General features: G+C 35.6%; 3 protein-coding genes across 3 annotated transcripts; all 3 read right to left on the bottom strand.

Annotated features, from left to right (window-relative positions):
• Nucleotides 1-3,548: 3,548 nt before the first annotated feature.
• LOC121259505 (putative leucine-rich repeat receptor-like serine/threonine-protein kinase At2g19230) lies at nucleotides 3,549-8,307 on the bottom strand. Its single transcript, XM_041161116.1, has 10 exons — nucleotides 8,174-8,307; nucleotides 7,615-7,747; nucleotides 7,355-7,426; nucleotides 6,842-6,922; nucleotides 6,439-6,596; nucleotides 5,348-5,559; nucleotides 5,124-5,250; nucleotides 4,737-4,799; nucleotides 4,444-4,633; nucleotides 3,549-4,170 (listed from the first exon to the last, which is right to left on the bottom strand). Exons 2-10 carry the CDS (start codon nucleotides 7,737-7,739, stop codon nucleotides 3,774-3,776), a joined length of 1,425 nt encoding a protein of 474 aa, XP_041017050.1. The 5' UTR covers nucleotides 7,740-7,747; nucleotides 8,174-8,307; the 3' UTR covers nucleotides 3,549-3,773.
• LOC121261988 (senescence-induced receptor-like serine/threonine-protein kinase) lies at nucleotides 7,754-8,684 on the bottom strand (the record flags this gene model as incomplete). Its single annotated transcript, XM_041164441.1, has 1 exon — nucleotides 7,754-8,684. A coding segment is annotated over one exon (645 nt), but the record flags the coding sequence as incomplete, so codon positions are not given.
• Nucleotides 8,685-19,164: 10,480 nt separating this feature from the next.
• On the bottom strand, nucleotides 19,165-23,566 carry LOC121247669 (putative leucine-rich repeat receptor-like serine/threonine-protein kinase At2g04300). The gene is made up of 3 exons (XM_041146074.1): nucleotides 23,363-23,566; nucleotides 23,126-23,265; nucleotides 19,165-19,591 (listed from the first exon to the last, which is right to left on the bottom strand). Exons 1-3 carry the CDS (start codon nucleotides 23,564-23,566, stop codon nucleotides 19,165-19,167), a joined length of 771 nt encoding a protein of 256 aa, XP_041002008.1.
• Between the last annotated feature and the right edge of the window lie 620 nt (nucleotides 23,567-24,186).

Genomic DNA, 24,186 nt, shown 5'->3' with positions numbered 1-24,186 from the left:
ATCTCATCTCATTTCTCATTTCATCTCATCTTATCATCTCATCTCATATTCTCATATCATATCTTATATCTCATTTCTCATCTCATATCTCATCTCTCATCTCAACTCATATCTCATTTCATATCTCATATCTGATCTCTCATTTTATCAACTCATCTCATTTCATTCATATCTGATCACATCTGATCTCATATCTCATTTCATATATCATCTCTCATCTCATCTTATATCTCATATCTCATATCTCATCTCATCTCTCATGTCTCATCTCATTATCTCATCTCATCTCTCATGTCATTATCACATCTCATCTCATCTCATATCTCATATCATATCACATCTCTTGTCATCTTTCATGTCATCTCATATCTCGTCTTGTCTCATCTCTCATCTCATCTCATATGTCTTATCTTATATCTCATCTCATATCTAATATCTCATCTCATCTCATATCTAATCTCTCTTATCTCATCTAATCTCATAATTCATCTCATATCTCCTCTCGTCTCATCTCATATCTCATCTCATCCCATTTAATATCTCATATCTCATCTCATATCTTATATCTTATATTTCATCTCATTTTATCACTTTATCACTTTCACCTACTATGGAGTTCCACGAGTGTATTCAATTATCATCAGTCGCACAGTTTTCTTTCATGATCATTCTTTTGATTTCTTTAACTTTTTTTTTTCACTACATTATTGAAGGCTTGTATAACAAGAAGTATGATTTTCTTTTTCAGTCGAAGACTATGAATTGTAATAGCAACTACATAATCACAAGAAAAGGAAAGAACTACCTCCCTTTTTCCTTCCATATATGGCAAGAGTACTAATGATGAAGAGAAGGAACAAGACTGCCACTATGGGTGATGCAACAACTCAAGTGACAAACTTCTTTTTCTTCTCTCTCTTGCATGTAGTGTACAGACACACATCTGGATTTGAGTCAGCAAGTTATAATTATGTGATAAATGATGTTGTCGTCATGCAAGATTTACTATTGGATTTTTCCTTAACAATGAAGAAATGAACATATACTTCTTCAAGCATTTGCTATGTACAGAAAAAAAGGATAAAGTGGAATTAACATTAATAAGGAAATAGAGAAAAAAAATATTGGAGGTAGGAAGATAACCTAACCTTAGGTCTAATTTTCCATTCCTAGACTGTTCCAAAAGAGCGGAATTGAACCTGTGAACTTGTTCCCTCTCAAATCCCTGCAAAGATAGTGTTAAGTAGATCACTTCAATTTCCTTCCTTGAAGGTATTGTTTGCAACACCTGGATCATCTCCAAGAGCGTTTAAATTAGGTAGCAGTTCCAAAAGTGGTGGCAGTGGTCCAGTTAAGTAACAGTTGGTTTTGAAAACCAATATTAAATATACAATTCTTTCCAAGTAAAAGTTCTTGGAATCAAATCCCACAAATACACTCTAATTATTAACATCTCAGCAATCAGAGGTCCATCTACCAATTGGTAATCTCAAGCTGGCAGACTGTGTTGGCAGTGTTGTTCAACCTGCTGGTGTCTAGCTAACACTAATGTTTAGAAACTGAATGCTTAAATGTTTATCACATTTCAAATTAAGATTCACAAGGATTGCAGTAGTTCAAGCTTCGAGAATGAAGTAGCGATATCTCCTGTCAGATTGCTTGAGCTCAAGTTCCTGCTTGAAATTATAAAACAAGGAAGTTATTGCCACTGTTTAATGTTAAGCTGAAATAAATAAATAAATAATTCTCTTGTAGTTTTATTTATTTATTTAATAATTCTCTTGTAGTTGGCCCCTGTGAACAAGGGAGCGACTATCTTTGTAGTTTCCATTAAAATGAGAGTTTCACAGCATGATTGAAATTCCATAGTAAGCCTCCACATAAGTTTTATGTTTCGGAAGCGCACTTACAATGAGATGATCCTTGGAGGATTGTCGTTAGTGCAGATTAAGCTCGTTTGGTTAGTTAACTCCTTTTAACTCATCTCAATTCATCATTACAACTTTTTCAAATTTCAATACAAAATATAATAAATAATTCAACTTTTTTAAATTCTAAAATAATAATAATATTAAAATATAATATTCTAATAATATTTTATCATCTCAACTTAACTCACTTCAACATTCAAACACAACCTAAACCATTCCATGAGTATTCACTTGGGACACATGGATTGCCTTGCCAGTTTCTAGTCACCTTGTACGATGTCTTGATTTCCATGATAGCTTTAACTAAAATTATTAATGGCAAAACTAGAATCAACAGACAATCATTGAAAAGTTGGGGGGGGGGAGAGAAGAGAAAGAAACATGAATTGTGACACGTTGATCCAAAATTTGCAGCAGACGCACAAATGTACCTTATCACGAGGATGAATTTGCCAGAATGTAGCATGTACGATACTCGAGTCGAAGCGGACCGAACATCCATAGGATCGGTTAGAACAATTTCTTTATAATTTCTCTATTTTCAAAAGAACTCATAACTTTTCAATAAATCTAAAAAATAATATCAATAATAAATATAATACATAATTATCTTAAAAATATTTCCAACAAATTTCATGTCAGGTTATTATCAATATATATATATATATGTTGCATTATTTTCTTACCATTTTTATTTGATCAGTCCATATGGTTTGTCTCAAAATGAAATTACTCAGTATTTTTTAACCTAACTTTAGTTCCCATGATTGTAAGATTGATTATGTTGATCTCTTTGTAAAAACTCCATTAATAAATTGTTATAGACATCACATCACAGCATCCCTAATGCTCCCTTAATGTATAAAATCAAAAACAAATTCCAAAAATTAAAAGAGGAAAAAGGTTTTCCATACCTTCACAAAGATCAAAATGATCTATTTTGGAGTATGTAAACCACACGAAAATAATTTGAATATTCGCATGATCTAAAGAGAGTTCAGCTACTGAAATTCTAGTAAATAAAATAAAGTTTGAAGATTGTAAAAGTTTTGACTGATATTACAGTGGGTGCAAACAAGTTAGTATCCATATAATTAGTGGGATTATAGCCTCAACAAAGGTTTTGTAGAAAAGGGTGATTGTAAAAATTTTGTAATAAAAAAAAATGGATAAGAAACTTTTCAAATAGTTAATTGATCTATTCTAAGTAAACACTTTTAAGAGTGTTTCTTTTAAGAAGTTTTTTTTTTTTAAAGGATTTCACTCAGTCACATTTTCTTCCTTCTACAACTAACATTGTTTTGATCTTCTTCCGATTTTTGGAGGCCTGAAACACTTTGCTTGCTTCTGCTCCTTCATCCTGCTAGGTTGCTAGCTTACATCCCATATACATTGCTGGCACATTCTCTTCTTCTTACTTGATTCTTCATGGGATGGTGATAAATAAAAGAAGAGGATCTTATTTCTGAAAGTGACTTGAATTGAAATTGGCTAATTGGTCCCTTAATATTGTCGCAAAAAATCTATTTAGTTACCTCTGCATTATGTGGATTAGCATCTATGGATTTTCAAACAATGTTTCAAACTCAAAAAGAGGGCTAAAAAATTGTCAGCACATCCAGAATACAAACTAGTAATCATTGTAATTTAAATGTCCAATAGAACCTAGAAAGCTGTAGAAATCCATAAAGTATTCTCTCTCATACTCGATTAAAAAAAAAGGTTACCCACATGAAACAAGGATATAATAAGCTCTTCAAACGGACTTGTCGTATTGCATAAAAGGAATTTTTTAGCATAGTTTGTTCAATAACTATCTAGTGACATGAGAAATTTTTGATTCTAGCTCGAAATGGAACGTGCTGTGTGCATGCTCGAAGTTCTGCACTCAGTTACTATCCTTTGAAGTCTCCCACGAGTCATTACCAGAGCCGAACATTCCTTTAGTTCTGCCAATACCTGACTCATGCCTGGCCTTTGGATTGCAACCGGTAGTGCGCACGACATGGCTATTTCCACAACTTTCCAGGCAGAAGTGGTGTTGAACTCTCCTTCTAGTCTTGGATCAACAATATTTTGAATATCTGCCCTTCCAATCAAAGGAGAAACCCAGTCAAGTATGTGATTGCTTTGCATAGGACCTCTTATTATTGCAGGGCGACCAGTTATAAGCTCAAACAAAATAATCCCAAAGCTATAGACGTCACTTTCCTTTTTGAAGTTCCCAGATGTTGCAAATCTGCAAGGAGAACACAAATGAGAGTCATTAGCACAACAATAATACAACTCGCAGTGGTGAATAAAGCGAGGCGCGTCCAGTTCCTACTGGTTTTGGAGATTTTGGATGCATTGGAAAATGGGATTCCGTGTGGCGATCCTCAAGGGCAAAACATATTTAGGTAGTAGAAAACTTTAGGAGAAAAAGTTTGTGTTATAGAACTTTGGACATGATAATTGACTATAGTATACTAATAAAAGAGCTACGCAGAAGTCAGTAGGTCTAAACACCTACTCCGGATCGACGTATCCAAATGTGCCAGCTGGGCAAGTTGACACGTGGGTATCATTTTCGTTGGCAAAGGCTCTAGAAAGCCCAAAATCAGCTATCTTGGCTTGCATTTGTTCGTTTAGTAGGATGTTGGACGGTTTTAAATCTCTGTGGATGATAGGTGGCTTGCAACCATTATGTAGATACTCCAACCCTGTAACTCCACAAGTAAACAATGTTGACTTATTCAAGCGAACGAAAAAAGAAATCCGAAGATATTGAAGATGAATAATTATGTGGTTAATTTGTTTGCAAACCGTGTGCTGCGTCCACTGCAATACAAAGTCGCTTCTTCCATGTTATGACATTTGGGTTTGTCGCTGCTGCCAAAGACATTCAATTTTGTCTCAGTCAGTTTAGTTGTCATAAAAAAATGGGCCAGGTTTCCATAATCATGCAAGAAAATAATAATTTCCGTCGGATTTCTGTGAAACACGCAGATTCAATATCCTCATTGTATTAACTTATGGGACTGCCTATGGGAAATGACTTGACAAGGATTCGGGATGATATGCACCGTGTCAGGTGGTTGCTCTAACTAGAAGCCAACGAGATGCTGTGATGTACTTTTGATTTGATGAAGGTAACATAGAGCTAGCGACTCATAGGATGAGAGGAGCCTTTGAAAATGAAACTGCAATTACCTGATAAATGCTGCTGCAGATTCCCATTAGCCATGTACTCATATATGAGCGCCTTTTGTTCGCCATCATCACAGTATCCAACAAGAGTAACCAAGTTTCCATGATGAAGTACCATTAAGAGCTGTGCCTGCGTTTCGAAATGGACTTCCGTTGTTTAGTTGAGTGAAATTGTAGTCTTTGAAACTTTCAAGTAATTGCAAACTGGGTCTTCTGTTCTATCTAACCTCCGCTCTAAATTCCTTGTACCCTTGGTTTGATGAAGGAGAGAGAAGCTTAACAGCAACTTGAATGTCATCTTCTAATTTGCCGAGGTAGACGTTTCCAAATCCTCCTTCGCCAATGATGGTTCTGAAGTTATTAGTTATGTTAACAACCTCAGAGTAGCTGAACTGTCGATTCTTTGATTTGATGCTGGATTTGGATTTGGAAACCATGTCTACAGCAAGAAAGATTATCAAAATTGAAACATTCACATGTCTGCTAAAATATGTTTGCGGCTTGCTTTGTAATGTGCATAGTTTATGTTTTAAATCTCTCATGCTTGTTACTATAATTAAAAATCCAGAGTCCACTTATCCTAAAGGGCAATGCAGATTAACCCTCAGGCTTGTACAGCCAAATCCCATATGCAGTGATGTTATAGCTGTGCTGAGCTTAGGTTTCTGTGCTATAGTTTGACAGTGAGTAATGCTAGAAGAAGTACTTGATTTCATGCTTGTCTATGTTAGGATGTGTTATTTCCTTTTTCAAGGTCAGCCTCAAGATGGTAAGAAGTGGTGTCCCACTTATTGAAAAGTTTGGGGTACATGATTTTACAAGATAGCAGGGGATTGAGAAGCCATGGTTGTACAGTATAAACAGTAATGAGATTCTCAACTATGTTGAACTCCAGGGTGAATGGATAATGAATGGGAGGATTAAACTCTTTATTTTTAATATTATCTTAATGTTTGAGCAAGAAGGGGCATCAGGAAGCCAATCTAAAGAAGGATACATTTTTCTGACTTGGTGTAAACATGACTGTGGAGAGAATTGAACCCAAGCACTAGGTGAGTAGAATGAGCTCGTTCATCACTTTCACCTACCATGGTGTTCCACTAAAGTAATTCCTTTATCGATCATTTGCAGTTTCCTTCCATGATCGTGTTCTTTTTTATTTCTATCTATAGTTTTTTTCACAACTTAATTGTCAAAGACCTCGGTGTATCACAACAAAATAAGGTTAATTTCCGTTGAGTGCTATATCTTTGTAAGCAAGCTCTCGTATATAAACTGTGATAACAACTGCAGAAGCAGAAAATAAAGAACGAACTACCTGATCCTCTTTTCCTTCTACATATAGCAAGAGCACTAACGATGAAGAGAAGGATCAAGACTGCTGTTATAGACGCTGCAAGAAATGGAATGACTAACTCTTTTTTCTTCTTTCCCTTACAAGGAGCGTACAGACAAAGATCCGGATTTGCATCAACCCTTGTGTAAAGTGCATCAAGGCATCAAGGTAAGATGACAGGGTCAGTTAGTTATTATATATTAGATGATGCTGTCTGTCTTCCAAAAAATTTTACAGTTGGAAATTTAATTTTTCCTTACAGTGAAGAAATGAACATTTACTTTTTCTAGCATTTATTATGTACAAAAAAAGAACTAAGTGAAGTTAGCATTAATAAGCAGATTGAGAAAAAGAATATTGGAGGTATATAGGAAGATAGCCTAACCTCAGGTCCAATTGTCCAATCCTCGACCGTTCCAGAAGAGCCCCAGGAACTGAACCTGTGAGCTTGTTTCCTCTTAAATCCCTGCAAAGATAGTTCTAAGTATATTAATTCAATTTCTTCCCTGAATGCCATGTTCGCAACAACTAGATCAGAGCTCTATAACGTACAGGATTTTCAAATTAGGTAGTTGTTCCAAAACTTCAAGTAGTGGCCCAGTTAATTCATTAAATGACAAATCCCTGAAAAAGAACGAAAATTTTTGGATAAGAATATTAGTGTGTTAAGCTAATCAATTGTTTTCTGTCCTTGAAAATCAATATTGAATAAATGGACTACTTGAAAATCAATGTTCTCTCTCCTATTATTAACATCTACAGCAATCAGGGGTCCATCTGCCGATTGGCAATCTCAAGCTGGCAGACTGTGTTGCTCAACCTGCTGGTGTCTGGCAAGCACTGGTGTTAAGAAACTGAATGCCCATTAAATATCTATCGTAGTTCAAATAAGACTCACAAGGACTGGATTAGTTTGAGTTTGGAGAATGAAGTTGCAATTTCCCCTGTCAAGTTGCTTGAGCTCAAGTTCCTGCTTGCAATTATGAAACATGGAAAAGTTATTTCCAATGTTCAAAGATAAGTTGCAATCCAGGAAAAAAAAAATTACGCATGCAATAAGCAGGGAGTCACTATCTGTTTGAAGTTTCGGTCAAAATGAAAGTTGAACAGCGTTTCAGCATGCATCGACAGAAGTTAATGTTTCGGAAGTGCACTCACAATGAGATGACCCTTGGAGGATTGTCATTACTGCAGTTTAAAGCTTCCCATGAATAATCACTTGGGACACACGGATCGCCTTGCCAGTTTTTAGTCACGCTGTACTGGGTCTTGATCTCCAGCATAGCAGCAACTTAAGTTTTTGATGGAAAAACAAGAATCAATAGAAAATGATTGAAAAATATAAAGTGGGAGAGACGGAGGGGGAGAACTTGAGATGAAAAAAGAAACCATAAAAAAGTACCGAAAAAGCATAATAGTGTGCAACCCGTGCATGTAATTCTCCCATGGCTATAAGTTTCCTATGGGAGGAGTATCAGTTCACAGCAAAGGGATGCAACTATTTGAGTTGCAACCACTAAATTAAAGGCCGTGATCTTGGAAGAGTTGCACCGCACCCATCATGAAGGGACACCAAATGGATGCTAGTGGTATTGGTGCATTTCGTGCACTTTTTGAACCAACTCTCCGGCCCATGTGATCAACTCCGGCCTCACATACGCACAGCACATATATAATTCAGACAAGGAAAATAAAAAAGTGAAGAAAGAAAGCATACCATCGTCTGGGGCAGTTGGTTTATTTGGTAGCTCTACGAACCGATAAATCTCATAGGCGTTGAGGATTGGAGGAATCGTAGTCCCTTGAGCCGCTTTTATTGAGAAGTATAGTGTCTCGCCAGTACCGCTAATTGGCGGATCATCTTGGACTATTGTGAGTGGTTTTAGATAATCAAGTTTAACAGATTCTGCGAGATTGCGCTCACCGTTCAAGTCAATTGTCAATTCCCTCTGCTGGCCAGGTTCAAGTTTCTCTATCTCAGCAAAGTGAAGGTAAACATAAAATTTAGAAAGTGTGTCTAGCGGGGTCCAGGAAACTTGCAATGGAATGCTCGCGTTCCGTGCTTTGGAAGCCGTCTTTAACACTTGAGCTGGTAATTCATAAGCATTATCAGTTCTGTGGGTGTAGATGGTGGAGTCGGAGGAAACTGGAATCAAACTTTCAGATTGTTCAGTCCACCAGTAGCGATCATAGACATCGTTTGGATAACTAAATTCAGACAAATGTTTTTAAACAAAATTAGTTACTTAAACAAAATTAGTTACTTAATTAAAGACAATATTTTCATTTAACAACTTACTTATAAATTAAATTAGAAACCTACTTAGATATATTAATTTTTTATTTGGTAAATTTAATTTAATATTTATAATGGGATAATTAATAATTATCAGGTAGGTAGCTTCATCGGAGAATATAAATAGTCCATCTTCAAAATTATATAGTACAAAAATAAAATAAAATAAAATAAAATATCGAATAGTAACTTTGAGTAGGGGTGGCAATATGTGATATGTCCTATTAATCTAATACGAATACGACGCGATAAAAGCGGGTTAGGGTTTAGTCTTAACGGATTCGGGTAAAAAATGATTGACCCGTTAAAATACGATTGCTTAATGAGTTGATAAAGGATCAACCTGTTTTGACCCATTATAACTCGTTATGACCCATTAAGAAAATTAAAGTTACAATTATACCGTTGTACCTAAAAATAAAATTGTTGAAATTTTAATTTCGATATTTTTATTGTTTGAATTGTAATTTTAGATTTGTAGTTAATTTTTATATTTTTTATAGATATTGTGATTTTAACATTTATATAAAATTATACTAAACTTAACTAGGTCAAACAGGTTAATTTCGGATATGTTCAACCCACTTACATAAATGGGTCAAAACGAGTTGACATGACACGACCCGTTATGTTAATGAGTCGTGTTAAGGTTTGAGATTTTGACACGATAAGCTTAACGGATCGGATTAGGGTTGACCCATATAGTATAATATACATATCTTTATACATATCTTGACACGACACAAACACGATCCGTTAATACGATTTGACACCCTTAACTTTGAGGAGACAAACTCGGGACCAAGTATCATATCATATATATTACCACATAACACAAGTTAAGGGCATTAGTTAATTGACTATTTATTTAAGAAGCGCATTCATTATATAATGGTAATTTGACTTACTGGCTGCGTTATGGCATTAATTTTTATTTAACAATAATATAATAAGATAATTGACAATATGACTTAATTTAAACATATATGCTTTCAAAACTATATTGTATATGAATAAGTTACGAAAAATTATATAAATAATTATGGAATGGATACATTCTACCCAGTCTCTTTATGAAAAGATAGACATACCTAAAATCATATTTTATTTTTTTAAACTTTATGAAAAGATGAGACATACCTTAAATCATATTTTGTTTTTTAAAATATTATAGAAGTCTTGCCAATCTATAATATTATTTATATTTAACATCACTCTATATACATTTTCTAGCGCATGAGGGTACTGATTCACCTGATGTACGGTTTAGTGCCACCAACGTTCCTTCGGGCATGCATATCAAGTGCCCTGCCCGCAACGATCGGATATATGGAATTGTCCTGCAAACGTCGTAGTTCCAATGTTGAAATGAAGGGTACACCTTGGCCAGTGTTGACAAGACACACATCGATGTAATCCGTTGTCAGTAGGTGAATAATCTCATTATCTTTTGCATCCGTCTTTTTCACTGTCTTCCATTTATTGACCCCAAGATATAGGTCAAATTCTGGAGCTTGGTTTTTGCCATCGTAATTTCCATACAGGAATATAGCTCTGATCAGGAACTTATTGTTTTTGCCTTGATCCGGTCTCAGGTAGTAACAATTCCTTTTTCCTTGAGGAAAACTTCTCAAGTTCTTCAAATTCTTTATGTATTTTGCAGATAAATAAGGGGACACAGTCTCAGCTACTCCAGTATCTGTAAATCCTTTATCTGTCACGAACGGAATACCAGTTATCTCGTCAATGTAATCTACGTTGCTGCCGCAATCAATGCTGATGAAACCTTGGCAAAGAAAGAGAGAATGGACGGTTTTCATGTTAAGAATATCTCCGAATATCTAAAAATGAGTATAAATCTCAGGGTTATCTAAAAATTTCCTTATTTTGATTTCATTTTTTAAAATAAAAGGCATAAATAAGCTAGGTAGGAACAATATTGCATTTTCTCCTCAATGAACAGGAACAATACCTGCTGGAATTTCAGCAAGTTTTCTTCCACCATGACGAATATTAATGTTCCCTGCAGCAGCGTATTCTGAGTTGCCAACTCCAAGAACAGCAGTTGCTATAACAAAAAAGAGGTTCACTTTCAAAACCAAAAGCATTTCTGTAATTGCACCAATATCCATCTGTGTCTAATTTCTCACTAAATATAATTTTAGTGCCCTGCTGACTGCCGAGGAAGACGTGGGTATTCCAGCAATAAATAATGGAACTAGTTTGGTACGCGTGTCTCCCCCGCCCCGCCCCGCCCCAATAACTTCTTTGTCTCTTCTTTTCTACTTTTCTCTCTCTTTCTCTGCCTTTCACCAATGTGAAAGAAAAACTTCGACTTCGGCTATCTTGAATTTTCGTTGTTCTATCTCTTTCGGTTCTTGAGTGATTGTCGTATGACGACTTGACTGATTATATAAACAAGTATTAACGTGTTGATGAATTCTTGTTGACGTGTCTATTCTAAGGGTTGTTAGGAGTTGCTTTAGAGGTTTTAAAAATTGTTTCAATAGCTTTAAAAAATAAAATTAGATATTTTAGATGTTATATATTAAAATATTTTTTAATTTCAAATAAATTAAAAAACTCGTTTGACTTCAATATAGTTTCTTGGATAATACAAAACGTAATTCTAATTTTAAAAAGACCGTTAATAAACGAAAATATTTATTAAAGTTTTAGATAATCACAACTTTAAGTAAAAAAAAAATCAGGACCTGAATTATAATTTAGTCTAAATAATACACATTATAATAAAACAGGGGTTAGTAAGTATTTCCCTTATCAACAGTGTACGTTGGACTTTCTTTGGTTTTTAAGCCATAAAAACAAGCCGTGTGCTAGAGCAGAAGTGTGCTCTCCGCCAGAGTATGTGTGCTCTGGACTACTGCAAGCAAGCTTCTAAGAAGCTCCGTGAATTATAGTCACATACAATTTAATAACTTAGGATGGACCAAGACCAAGTTAAGACATGCATATATAAAGAAAGATGTATAGTATATTTTCCACTATTATTTTTCACTACTTGTGACTTATGGTTAGACTGAAGTAGTTAATAGGACTTTAACTTAATTTTTACGTACTGTTGTTCATAAGAATTTAAAAACTTAGGAGGATTGTTTGCTATTTATAGAGTTTGCATATAATAGTACCATGCATACTACTACTTCACATTCTCCTTTTGAAATTATTTATGGTTTTAATCTACTTACTCCTTTAGATTTGATGTCCTTACCTGTTGATGGCAGGAGTAGCTTGGATGGACAAAAGAAGGCAGAGTTGGTGAAGTCACTTCATGAGAGGGTACGTCTTCAAATTGTCCAAAAGAATGAAATGGTTGCTTCCCAAGCCAATAAAGGGCGAATGCGTGTCATTTTTGAACCAGGAGATTGAGTTTGGATTCACATGCGCAAAGAAAGATTTCCAACCCATAGAAGGACTAAGTTGCATCCTCGAGGAGATTGATCTTTACAAATTCTTGAGTTAATGATAATGCATATAAAGTGAACATTCGAGGTGAGTATAATATTTCTGCTACTTTCAATGTTTTTTATTTTTCTCCTTTTGATGTAGGTGAAGATTCGAGATCGAATCTTTTTGAAGAGAGGAGGAATGATGGGAATCAAGGTGGGTCTAATCTTAAAGATTCTTTGCAAGTTCTAGATGAGTCAATTACAACATCAAAAGCCAAGAAGATTAAGGAAGTAATGCAAAGATTGATGCAATCCACTTGAGATGAAACTAACAAGAGCCCAACACTCAAGATGAGCTTGAAAGAAGGAGAACCATTTTTAATCCACTTGATACAAGCTGTGGAAGACATGACTTATAGTTATTGCTTGGGGCTATTGTTATTGAAGGATTTCAATTTGTTAAATGATTTATTTTATTAGTTTAGAATAAGTGGGTCTAAGGATGTTTGGCCCACATATGTCTTATTTCTTATAAAGTAGGATTTTTTGGGAAGACCTTGTATTTTGGCCAAGAGCTTATTTGGAAAGTTATTTTTTGAGAACTGGAATTTAAAGGAGTATTGTAGCCGAGTTACCGTAGCCGCGATACTATTCATCCAAGGGTATTTTTGGAAGAAAAGACTTTATTTTGGCTAGAGTTTTAATTAGGTTTTGGTTTAAATACTCTTTGTAGCCTCATGTTAAGAAGTTTATGAAATTTGATGAATTTGTTCATTGTGATTTGAGTTTATTCTTCTTGTTCTTGATTAAATTTTTGAACTTATCAAAGGTAAATCATGATCTTTGTGGGGTTCCTCCTTGTTATCTGAAGAAGGCAGTGTATCGTTGGCTTGGGGCAAGGATGCGCTGTTTGACTTAGGTTTATTGAATAAAGCTATTAAAAAGGATAAAGGCAAGAAGGTACATGAGTCTTCTAGGGTTGTAAGCAAACCCTCACGTCTTAATCTTTAATGTGTTCTTATTTATTTGGAATGCTCGTGGTCTGGGCACTTCAAGGAAGAGACTTAGAAAATTGATTTCCATTACCATCCTAAAATTCTTGTTTTGGCTGAGCCGATGGCTAATATCTCTAGGCTGCAGTGGTGGTGTAATAAGTTAAATCTTGATGCTTGTGGTTCAAATGTAGAGGCTGGTAGAAAACTTTGGTTTATGTGGAAGAATGAAGTAAGCTTGGTTGTTTATAGCATGAGTGATCAACAGGTGACAGTGACTATTGTTGAGCAGCTGCGTCCTTTGCTTTTAACCTTTGTCTATGCTAAATGTAGCTATTTAGAAGCAAGACATTTGTGGAGTGCATTAGATGGTTTGAATTCCTAAGGCCTCCCATGGATTGTTATGGGAGATTTCAATATCATTCGGCATGATGGTGAAAGACGGGGTGGGAATCCATGCTTGGCTAGTGCTATGGAGGAATTCAATTCTTGTATTGATACTTGTGGTCTTCTTGAGATGCAATTTTCTGGTAATTCCTTTTCTTGGTGTAATGGGCATCAATCTAGTTTTCGGAGTTGGGTTCGATTAGATCGGACGTTGTTAAATTTTGGTGCCTTGGAAGCATTTATGGATATTTCTTTCAGTTACCTCCCCCGAACAACATTGGATCATGCTCTAATGCTTAAAAATATAGAGGTGATTGCTGCTCCTTATGGTTACTCCTCCTTCAAATTTTAGCAAATGTGGACGTCGCATGATACTTTTATGGAGACTATCGCTCACGTTTAGGAGGAGGAAGACTCTGGCTATGGCCTTTTCAGGTTGGCTAGTAAGCTCAAACGACTGAGAGTTGCCTTAAAGACCTGGAATAAACAAGTTTTTGGAAGAACACAGGTGCATATTGGTGAGTTGGAGGATCTTTTTCAAGTCATAGAAACCAGTTTGCAAGATGGGTTTTTTGCGGATCTAGAGTCTGACTTGTTGGCATCTTAGCTAGAGCTTTCGATATGGATGGATAGAGAAGAAACTCGCTTGGCTCAATAGGTGAAACAGAATTGGCTGGAGAAAGGAGAGGCTAGCATTGGCTTTTTCCATGCTATTAGAAAAAAAACTGTCATAATATTAAAATGATGAATCTTGGGAATGGGACAGTTCTTACTTCTCCTGAACAGATTTGTAAGGGTGCTATTGATTACTTTCAAAATTTCTTAGAGGCCAGGCCGTGTAGTGCACTTCCATATTTGGGTTTTCTAGTGGAGAGAGTGATTTAAGAGGAGGATAACAATGCTTTGAGTAGGGTTCAGTCGGTTTTAGAGATTCATGATGCCTTTTGGTCCATTTCGGTGGATAGTTGCCTTGGGCCTTATGGTTTTAATTCTGGTTTCTTTAAATCCTGTTGGCATATTGTTAGTCGCGATGTGATCGATGCGGTGGTTGAGTTTTTTAGTGGGGCTCATCTACCTAGGTTCTATACTACTTCATATCTGGTGCTCATTCCGAAAGTTGAAAATCCGACAAGTTTTGACAAGTTCCATCCAATTAGTTTATGCTCGGTGATTTACAAGGTATGTTCTAAAATTCTTGTAAATAGACTCTCTCCTTTGCTTGTGAATATTATTTCTTCAGAACAATGTGCCTTTATTCTAGGGCGTAGTATTTATGAGAATATTAGCCTGACGCAGGAACTGATTCATGGTCTAAATAAACAAGCTTGTGGGGGAAATGTGATTCTCAAAATTGATATGGCTAAGGCATATGACAGTATTGACTGGGGGTTTCTTCTTTATGTTTTGAAATCTTTTGGTTTCTCTCATTCCGTGTGTGGCCTAATTAAACAGTGTATCTCTACTCCTTGGTTCTCTATTGTTATGAATGGTATTCCGAAAGGCTTCTTCAAGGGTGGTCGGGATTTGCGGCAAGGTGATCATTTTTCTCCATATTTGTTCATTATTATTGAGGAGATTCTTTCTCGAATGACTAAGAAATTTGTTCGTATGGGACGAATAAAGCCGTTCTTACATCCTAGGGGGTCTCCAGTGACCTCACATTTATTATATGCTGATGCTATTATCATATTTTCTAATGGGGGAAAGACATCTTTGTGTGCTATTATGAAGATTTTGATTGACTATGAAGCATAGTCGGGGCAGATGGTGAATAAAGCAAAATCTTCTTTAATTTTCTCTAATAAAATTAATGTGGCAAGGCGACGTATGCTTCTGCGCCTAACTAGTTTTATTGAGGAAAAATTACTTTTTAAATATTTGAGAGTTCCTATTATCTCAGGGTGCTTGCTAACATGCCATTTTGATGAGCTGGTCAATAAAATTCAGAGCAGACTAAAGGGATGGAGAGGTAAATTACTTTCAAGTGGTGCAAGACTTCTCTTACTTAGGCATGTTTTGCAAAGTATTCCGATTCATTGATTGTCTATTTTGTCTACGCCTAAGCTGGTTCTAGATAAGATTAAAAGATTGATGAGTACCTTTTTCTGGGGAGTTGCCAATGGGAAACCAAAAAAGAAATGGTGCTCATGGGATAATATGTGCAAACCAGTTTTGGAAGGTGGGGTCGGCTTGAGGAATCTACAGGAAGCTCAAACTTCTCTTCATATGAAGATTACATGGAACCTTTTACAAGGTAAATTTCTATGGGCTCAATTTTTTTTTTTTTTTTTTATTGAAATATGTTAGAACCGAACATGTCTCATTGGAACATCCTAAAAAAAGCACTAGGTTTTGGAGAATGATCTCGAAGAATGTCCCGAGTGTTCAGAACCATTCCTTGTGGAGGGTCAAAAATGGTGTCCTTCTGGCGGGACCATTGGGTGGGTGAGGGGCCTTTGTGTGATGAATTCCAGGCCATGGATTTGCCTTTTATTAAATTAGCTGATTGTAAACTAGCAGATAGGTGGAATATTGAGCTTTTTCAACGTTTATTTGGCATAGAGAAAACATATATTTTGCTTTAAAAATTGAGAAATTTAAAAGTTGGTGCTGATGTTCTTATTTGGGTACCAAATGGGGATGGGAAGTTTTCCACTCGTAGTGCATGGGAATGCATTCGTTCTCATAGTCCTTCACAATCTTGGATAGAATGGATATGGCATCCTTTTCTTCCCAAAAAAATGTATATTCTAATGTGGAAAGTCTTGAATGGTTGTCTTTCTGTTGATGACAGATTGTGGAGATTTGGTATTAATATCTTCTCCAAATGTGAATGTTGTGCTTTGGATGCTTACGAGGACCAAAATCATATGCTTGCTATGGGAGAATTTGTGGCACAAATTTGGAGCAGATTCTGTGTTCACTAGGTATGCCTTTATTGCATTGTTGAACATGGAAAGAGAATGTAGAATGTTGGTTTAGATGTGCTAAAAGATCTTCTTGTCGTGGGCAAATTCTTAGTCTCCTCCCTATTATCATAACATGGCATTTGTGGTGGAGACGCTGCAAGGCTCGGATGGAAGGTGTGTCTGAAACAGTTGACATGGTTTGGTTCTCTATTAAATTTTGGTTGTCTTGGGTGGCTTTGAAATATAAGGGAAAGAATGTTATTAGTAAAAGTGAGGCTGCATTATTACAATCTTTAAATATTCCACCTCTGAGAATTGTTATTCAAAAGGATAAGATTGTGAGATAGGAAAGACCAAAAAAGTGGATGGTGTAAACTTAATGTTGATGGTTGCTCGATGGGCAATCCAAGGCTTTCAGGTGTGGGGGGAAATTCTCAAGGATCATGGTGGTAGTTTCATATTGGACTTCTGTGCCCCTATTGGATCTCGTACTAATACATATGCTGAGGTTATGGGTTTGTTGTATGGTTTACAAAATGCTCAACATATGGGGTTCAATGCTATTGAGATTGAAATGGATTCTAAACTAATTATAGAGTGGATATTATCTAGACAGTGTGAGTTGTGGTACCTTGAGGATTTCTGAGAGGAGATTATGCATTATCTTGATGAAATTACTTTCACCTGTAGTCATATTTACAGAGAATGTACATTGTTGCTGATAGCCTGGCGAAGCTTGATGAGAGGGGGTGCAACACCATGTACTATTTTGCGCTTGACCTTCCAAGGGAGACTAGAGGTCTTTTAAGACTTGATAAAAATAGTTTGTCGTACTTGAGACGAAGATAATTGCAGCTTTATTCGGGTTTTCTGGTTTTTGTTAGAATTTGTAGTAGGATTTATGGATTTATTGGATTATTGCATAATGAGATTAATGTTGTATTTATGGTATTCCTCCGCCACAAGTGAGGTATTTCTTAATAAAATTGGGGTGAGGCCACTCTTGGACATGTGGCATTGACTCTTCTTTAAAAAAAAAAAATGTCATTTTTTTAAGATAATAGTATCTTCACTGGCAATGATATGCACATGAGTAATGTTACATATAGTCATGGAGTACGCAAGCATCATGCAGTCGATTCAAAAAAATTAGGATCTATTATTAAAAAATTAATTTTTTTCATGTGGATCATGTATTTATTCACTTTTTTTCAAAGTGATTGCGTGACATTTGTACACAAACGACTGCAACTATCATTTTCTTATTTAGGAGAGAGAGAATTATTATTATTTTTTTTTGTAAGCCAATTAGTCTATTTATAACTAAAGGACGTCAACAAGTTATAACTTTTCGTTTGACTAAAATCGGTTTTGAATAAGTAGGTGCACTTTTGCAAAACAGCTGGCACTATTCAAATCCCAACAGGCGTGCCCTTAGGGTCAATTAAGGCCACCAATGCCACAAGGCCTGAACAATTTCTTTATAATTTTTCTATTTTCAAAATAACTCATAACTATTTAATAAATCTAAAAAATAATATAATTTATAAAATTAATATATAATTATTTTAAAAATATTTCCAACAAATTTCATGACAGATTATTATCTATATATACATATGTTGTACCATTTTCTTAACATTTCTATTTGATTAGTCCATATGATTTGTCTCAAAATGAAATTGCTATGTATTTTTTAATCCAACTTTAGTCCCCATGATTGTTAGATTGATTATGTTGATCTCTTTGTAAAAACTCCATTAATAAATTGTTAGAGACATCACATCACAACATCCCTAATGCTCCCTTAATGTATAAAATTAAAAAAAAAATCGAAAAATTAACAGAGAAAAAAAGTTTTCCATACCTCCACAAAGATCAAAATGATTTATTTTAAAGTATGTAAATCACAAGAAAACAATTTGAATTTTCGTATGATCTAAAGAGAGATCAGGTACTGGAATTCTAATAAATAAAATCAAGTTAATTGTCAAAGTTTTGAGTCTTTTGACTGATATTACATATAAGCGGGATTATAGCCTCAACAAAGGTTTTGTATAAAAGGGTGATTGTAAATATTTTTGTAATAAAAAAATAGTTAATTGATCTATTCTAAGTAAACATTTCTAAGAGTATTTTCTTTTAAGAAGGTTTTCTTTTTTTTTTTTTTGATGGATTTCACACAGTCACATTTTCTTCCATCTACAACCAGCATTGTTTTCTTCATCCGACTTTTGGAGGCCTGAAACGCTTTGCTTGCTTCTGCTGCTTCATCCTTCTAGGCTGCTAGCTTACGTCCCTCTTATATACATTGCTGGCACGTTCTCCTCTTCTTACTCAATTCTTAATGGGATGATGATAAACTAAAAGAAGAGGATCTTATTTCTGAAAGTGACTTGAATTGATATTCATTAATTGGTCCCTTAATATTGTTGCATAAAATCTATTCAGCTTCCTCTGCATCATGTAGATTATCATATATGGATTTTCAAACAGTGTCAGATACATCCAGAATACAAACAAGTAATCACTGTACTTTATAAGACCAATAGAACCTAGAATGCTGTTGAAATGCATAATAGTATTCGGCTATTCGCTCTCGTTCTGGATTGAAGAAAAGATAGCCTAATGAAACTAGGATATAATAAGGTCTTCAAACAGATCACTTGTCATATTGTATTAAAGGAACTTTTGAGCATAGTTTTCTTCAGAAACTATCTAGCGATGGGAGCAATTTCTGATTCTAGCTCCAAATGGAACGTGTTGTGTGGCATGCTTGAAGTTCTGCACTCAGTTGTCATCCTTTGATTTCTTCCACGAGTGAATACCTGAGCCAAACATTCATTTAGTTCTGCCAATACCTGACTCATGTCTGGCCTTTGGATTGCAACCGGCAGTGCGCACGACATGGCTATTTCCACAACTTTCCATTCAGAAGTGGTGTTGAATTCTCCTTCTAGTCTTGGATCAACAATGTTTTGAATATCTGCCCTTTCAATCAAAGGATAAACCCAATCAAGTATGTGATTGTTTCGCATAGGACCTCTTATTATTGCAGGGCGACCGGTTATAAGCTCAAACAAAATAATCCCAAAGCTATAGACGTCACTTTTCTTATTGAAGTTCCCAGATGTTGGAATTCTGCAATTAAAACACAGACAAGGGTCATTAGAACAGTATAAGAAACCCAAATACTGATTTAAAGCTTCAAATTATTACCTATAATAATGATTTAGACAACTCGCACCAGTGAATAAAGTGAGGGTGTCCAATTTACACAACTCGCAGGCATACAATTTGGAGATTTTGGATGCTCTAGGGAAAAACATATTTTTGGTAGTAGAAAATTTAGGACAAAAAGTTTAGTGTGTTCCAGATTTCACTAGAACTTTGGACATGATAATTGATTACAATATAACTAAAAAAAGAGCTATGCAGAAGTCAGTAGCTCTAAACACTTACTCCTGGATCGACGTATCCCAAAGTGCCAGCTGGGCAAGTTGACACATGGGAATCACTTTCGGCGGCAAAGGCTCAAGAAAGCCCAAAATCAGCTATCTTGGCTTGCATTTGTTCGTTTAGTAGGATGTTGGATGGTTTTAAATCTCTGTGGATGATAGGTGGCTGGCAACCATTATGTAGATACTCCAACCCTGTAACTCCACAAGTAAACAATGTTGACTTATTGTGACATATCAGTTTTGGTTTTAGGGTATCTAAGTAAATTTTTCTAGTAAACTTATATTTTTAGAATTTATATTTTTATGATTATAGTTTTATCAGAATTTATATGTACTTTATCTTTATATTTTCTATTATAGTTGCGATTTATGATTTGTTAAAGTTTTGTTTTAATAAGGATTTCTAAAGTGTATCAGATTTTGTTACTACGGTTTTGTTTTGAAATTTAAAGTTTAATTTTTCTTCTAGTCACCGAACCTCATCACTTTGTTAGCCTCTGTTGAGAACTTCAAACCACCCAACCCGTATGTTTCTCTCGGTGATTTTGGTTGTTTTGCTAACGTCCTAATAGAACACCAACTCTGTTGCCTAGTATCTTCTATACATGCACGTCTCCACTCTCTTGCACGTGCACGTCTATGCTCTTCTAGGGTTTCTCTAATTCTCTATCACCTACCATTATAAATATCGCTTACCTCGTACGAGAGGAGTATCTCGTGAGCCGCTCCAAAGCATCTGCTTTTGAAACATCCAGAGTACCAAAACACTGCCGTTTAAGCCTTAGATTCTTCCAACCGCCGCCGACCACCATAGGACATCAGAGCACCACCCGTGGAACCAGAAATTGCCGACTAGCTCAGCCCCAGCACACCCACTCCCTTCCGGTAAGATCTCGACCGCCGCAACCTTGTTTTTGATTTCGGTAGTTCTCGGCTCAGTCTCTCTCTCTCTCTAAACTCTCTCTCTCTTTCTCTCACTCGGTGCCGCACCACCATAGGAACCCTCAGTCGTGCTGCCGGTCACTCCCAGCCACCAGCGCCGCCATCGCCTCAGTCCTCCCTCGGTGAGCCACCATCGCAGACCCTCTCCCTCGCTCTCAACTCTCTGTTTTCCTTTGTTTATTAGCCAGGTTTTCGGATTCTTTCAAGAATCCGTGGGTCTTATTGGGCCGTTGGGCCCTAAGCCCTTGTGCGTGCTTGTGTTGAGCCTGTTCTTTTGATTGGGCTCTTGTTGTATTATTATTATTATGGGCCAGAGTTTTTAACCTTTTTACAGACTATAATAATGTTTAATTGAATTTGATCTTATTTTTTTTCAATAATTATTTTAGTAAATTTTATTGAGTTTAATATTACTAGTTGAGTTTAGTTTTGTTAAATAAATATAGTTAATTAAAGGTTCATTTTTTTAATAAAAATGTTTAAAGAATTAGAAATATGTTTTAAAGTATAATGTTAAGTCTAATATTTGAGTTAAATTTCCTTTGTCAATTTAGTAAGATTTTAATAAAATTTCTATGTTAAGAATTTAGTGGAATTTGTTAAGTTTCTTATAAGATTTAATAATTATGTTGAGAAATGAAACTTAGTTTAAGAATTTAAGTTTTTGTGAATTATTTTAAAATAGCTCGAGTATTTCTACTAAATTATAAATTAGTATTTTAAGTAATTTAAATACTATGAATTATTGATTTTAGTGTTAAACAAATATTGGTTTGACTATATTTTAGAATTCCGAAATTAGTTAAGTAAGATATTAGCATTTATTTATTTTCCAAACAATTTATTGATAGTTATTTATTGAATATAGGTCTCAAGTTACGAAGTATTATTCAAGAAGACACGCAGCGAGGTAAGTAAATTTGATCATAAATTAGGATCATCACAGTTAGCTTATATGTATGTATTATCCAAGCCAGTTCATTGATAGCCACTATTTATGAACCGCTCATGTCATATGCAAGCATGTCATCTAGCATAGCATACGATCATGTCATTCCGCATCATGTTTAAATTTAGAATTTATGATTATGTATGTAGTATGTCATGCATCTCATGTGTATAAGACACGTAAGCCATCTTAAATTCAAGTGTAAGATAATATCAGATCAGTTAATAAGATGGCCATTCAGATGCATGGTACCAATGCAGTTCAGTTCAGTTCAGGGTGGTGTGCAAGCCATGAACTCAGTCGTGGTCCACCATAGTATGCTAGAATACTATCAGCAGTTCCCCTTGCTGCAGCGGGATGTGGGGCTGGTGCACAACCTTGCACACATGGTTAAGTGTGTTGGCCAGTCAGATAAATCAGTCAGATCAGTCTGTTAATTCAGTTAAGACAGTCATACCTAGCATAAGCATCAGCATGAACAGTCATTAATTTTTAAGCTCAGCATGAAAGTTGTTATGAAAATCTTATATTTATTACGTTTACGTTGTGATAGATTTCTTACTGAGTCATCGACTCATTTTAGTTTGTTTTCATGTTTTTAACCACCCAGGTGAAGATGATGATTACGAGCAGGCAGGACAGGAGTAGAAGGAGCATTTATTTTTTTTTTAGTTCAGACTTTCTAAAATAAACATATTTTTATGACATGAATTTATTTCAGTTTATTTCATTTAATATTTTGGAAGACAGTTTTATTGGACATTTTTCCGCATAATAAAAGTTCAATTTTTTTTTAAATTATGAAATTAGGGGATCTATTACCGGATTATTTTTATGGAAAATACGTGGCACTCCTAGCCTACGGGAAGGGGGTGTTACACTTATTCAAGCAAACGTAAAAAGAAATTCAAAGATGCTGAAGATGAAAAATTATGTGGTTAATTTGTTTGCAAGCCGTGTGCTGCGTCCACTGCAATACAAAGTCGCTCATTCCATGTTAAGACATTTGGGTTTGTCACTGCAGCAAAAACATTCCAATTTTGTCTCATTCAGATTGGTTGTCATAAAAAAATAGCCCAGGTTATTACAATCATGCAAGAAAATAATTATCTCCGTCGGATTTCTGTGAAACATGCAAATTCATTATCCTCATTGTATAAACTTATGGGATTGCCTTTAGGAAATGAATTAACAAGGATTCGGGATGGTCTGCACTGTGTCAGGTTGCTTGCTCTAACTAGAAGCCAACCTATGATGTACTTTTGATTTGATGAAGGTAACGTATAGCTAGCGACTCATAGGATGAGAGGAGCCTTTAAAAACGAGATTGCAAATACCTGACAAATGCTGCTGCAGTTTCCGTTAGCCATGTACTCGTATATGAGCGACTTGTTTTCACCGTCATCACAGTATCCAACAAGAGTAACCAAGTTTCTATGATGAACTACCATTAATAGTTGTGCCTGCGTTTCGAAATGGAGTTCCATTGTTTAGATGCGTGAAATTGTAGTCTTTGAAACATTCCAGTAATTGCAAACACTGGCATCTGTTCCATCTAACCTCTGCTCTAAATTCCTTGTACCCTTGGTTTGATGAAGGAGAGAGAAGCTTAACAGCAACTTGAATTTCATCTTCCAATTTGCCGAGGTACACGTTTCCAAATCCTCCTTTGCCAATGATGTTTTTGAAGTTATTGGTTATCTTGACAACCTCAGAGTAGCTATACTGTCGATTCTTTGATTTGATGCTGGATTTGGTAACCATGTCTACGGCAAGAAAGATTATCAAAATTGAAACATTCAGCTCTGCTAAAAATAAGTTTGCAGCTTGCATTGTCATGTGCTTAGTTTATGTTTTAAATCTCTCATGCTTGTTACTATAATTAAATCCCGAGTCCACTTATCCTAAAGGGGAATGCACATTAACCCTCAGGCTTGTACAACCAAATCCCATATGCAGTGATGTTGTAGCGTTCTGAGCTTAGGTTTCTGCATTATAGTTTGACAGTGAGTAATGCTAGAAGAAGTCCTGGATTTCATGCTTGTCTATGTTAGGATGTGACGTTAGATCCTTTTTCAAGGTCAGCTTCAAGATGGTACGAAGTGGTGTCCCACTTATTGAAGATTTTGGGGATACTTGATTTTTCAAAATAGCAGGGTATTGAGATGCCATGGTTGTATGGTATAGACAGTACAGCCATGAATGGATAATGAGGGGGAGGACGAGACTCTTAATTTTTAATATTATCTTAATGTTTGAGCAAGAAAGGGCATCATTCCATACATTTTTCTGACTAGGTGTAAACATGAGTGTAGTCAGAATTGAACCCAAGCACCAGGTGAGTAGAATGAACGCATTCATCACTATCACCTACCATGGTGTTC

The sequence above is a fragment of the Juglans microcarpa x Juglans regia genome, chromosome 1D (assembly GCF_004785595.1).
Source record: "Juglans microcarpa x Juglans regia isolate MS1-56 chromosome 1D, Jm3101_v1.0, whole genome shotgun sequence".
Lineage (NCBI taxonomy): Eukaryota > Viridiplantae > Streptophyta > Magnoliopsida > Fagales > Juglandaceae > Juglans > Juglans microcarpa x Juglans regia.
This window is presented reverse-complemented; position numbering and strand designations above follow the sequence as displayed.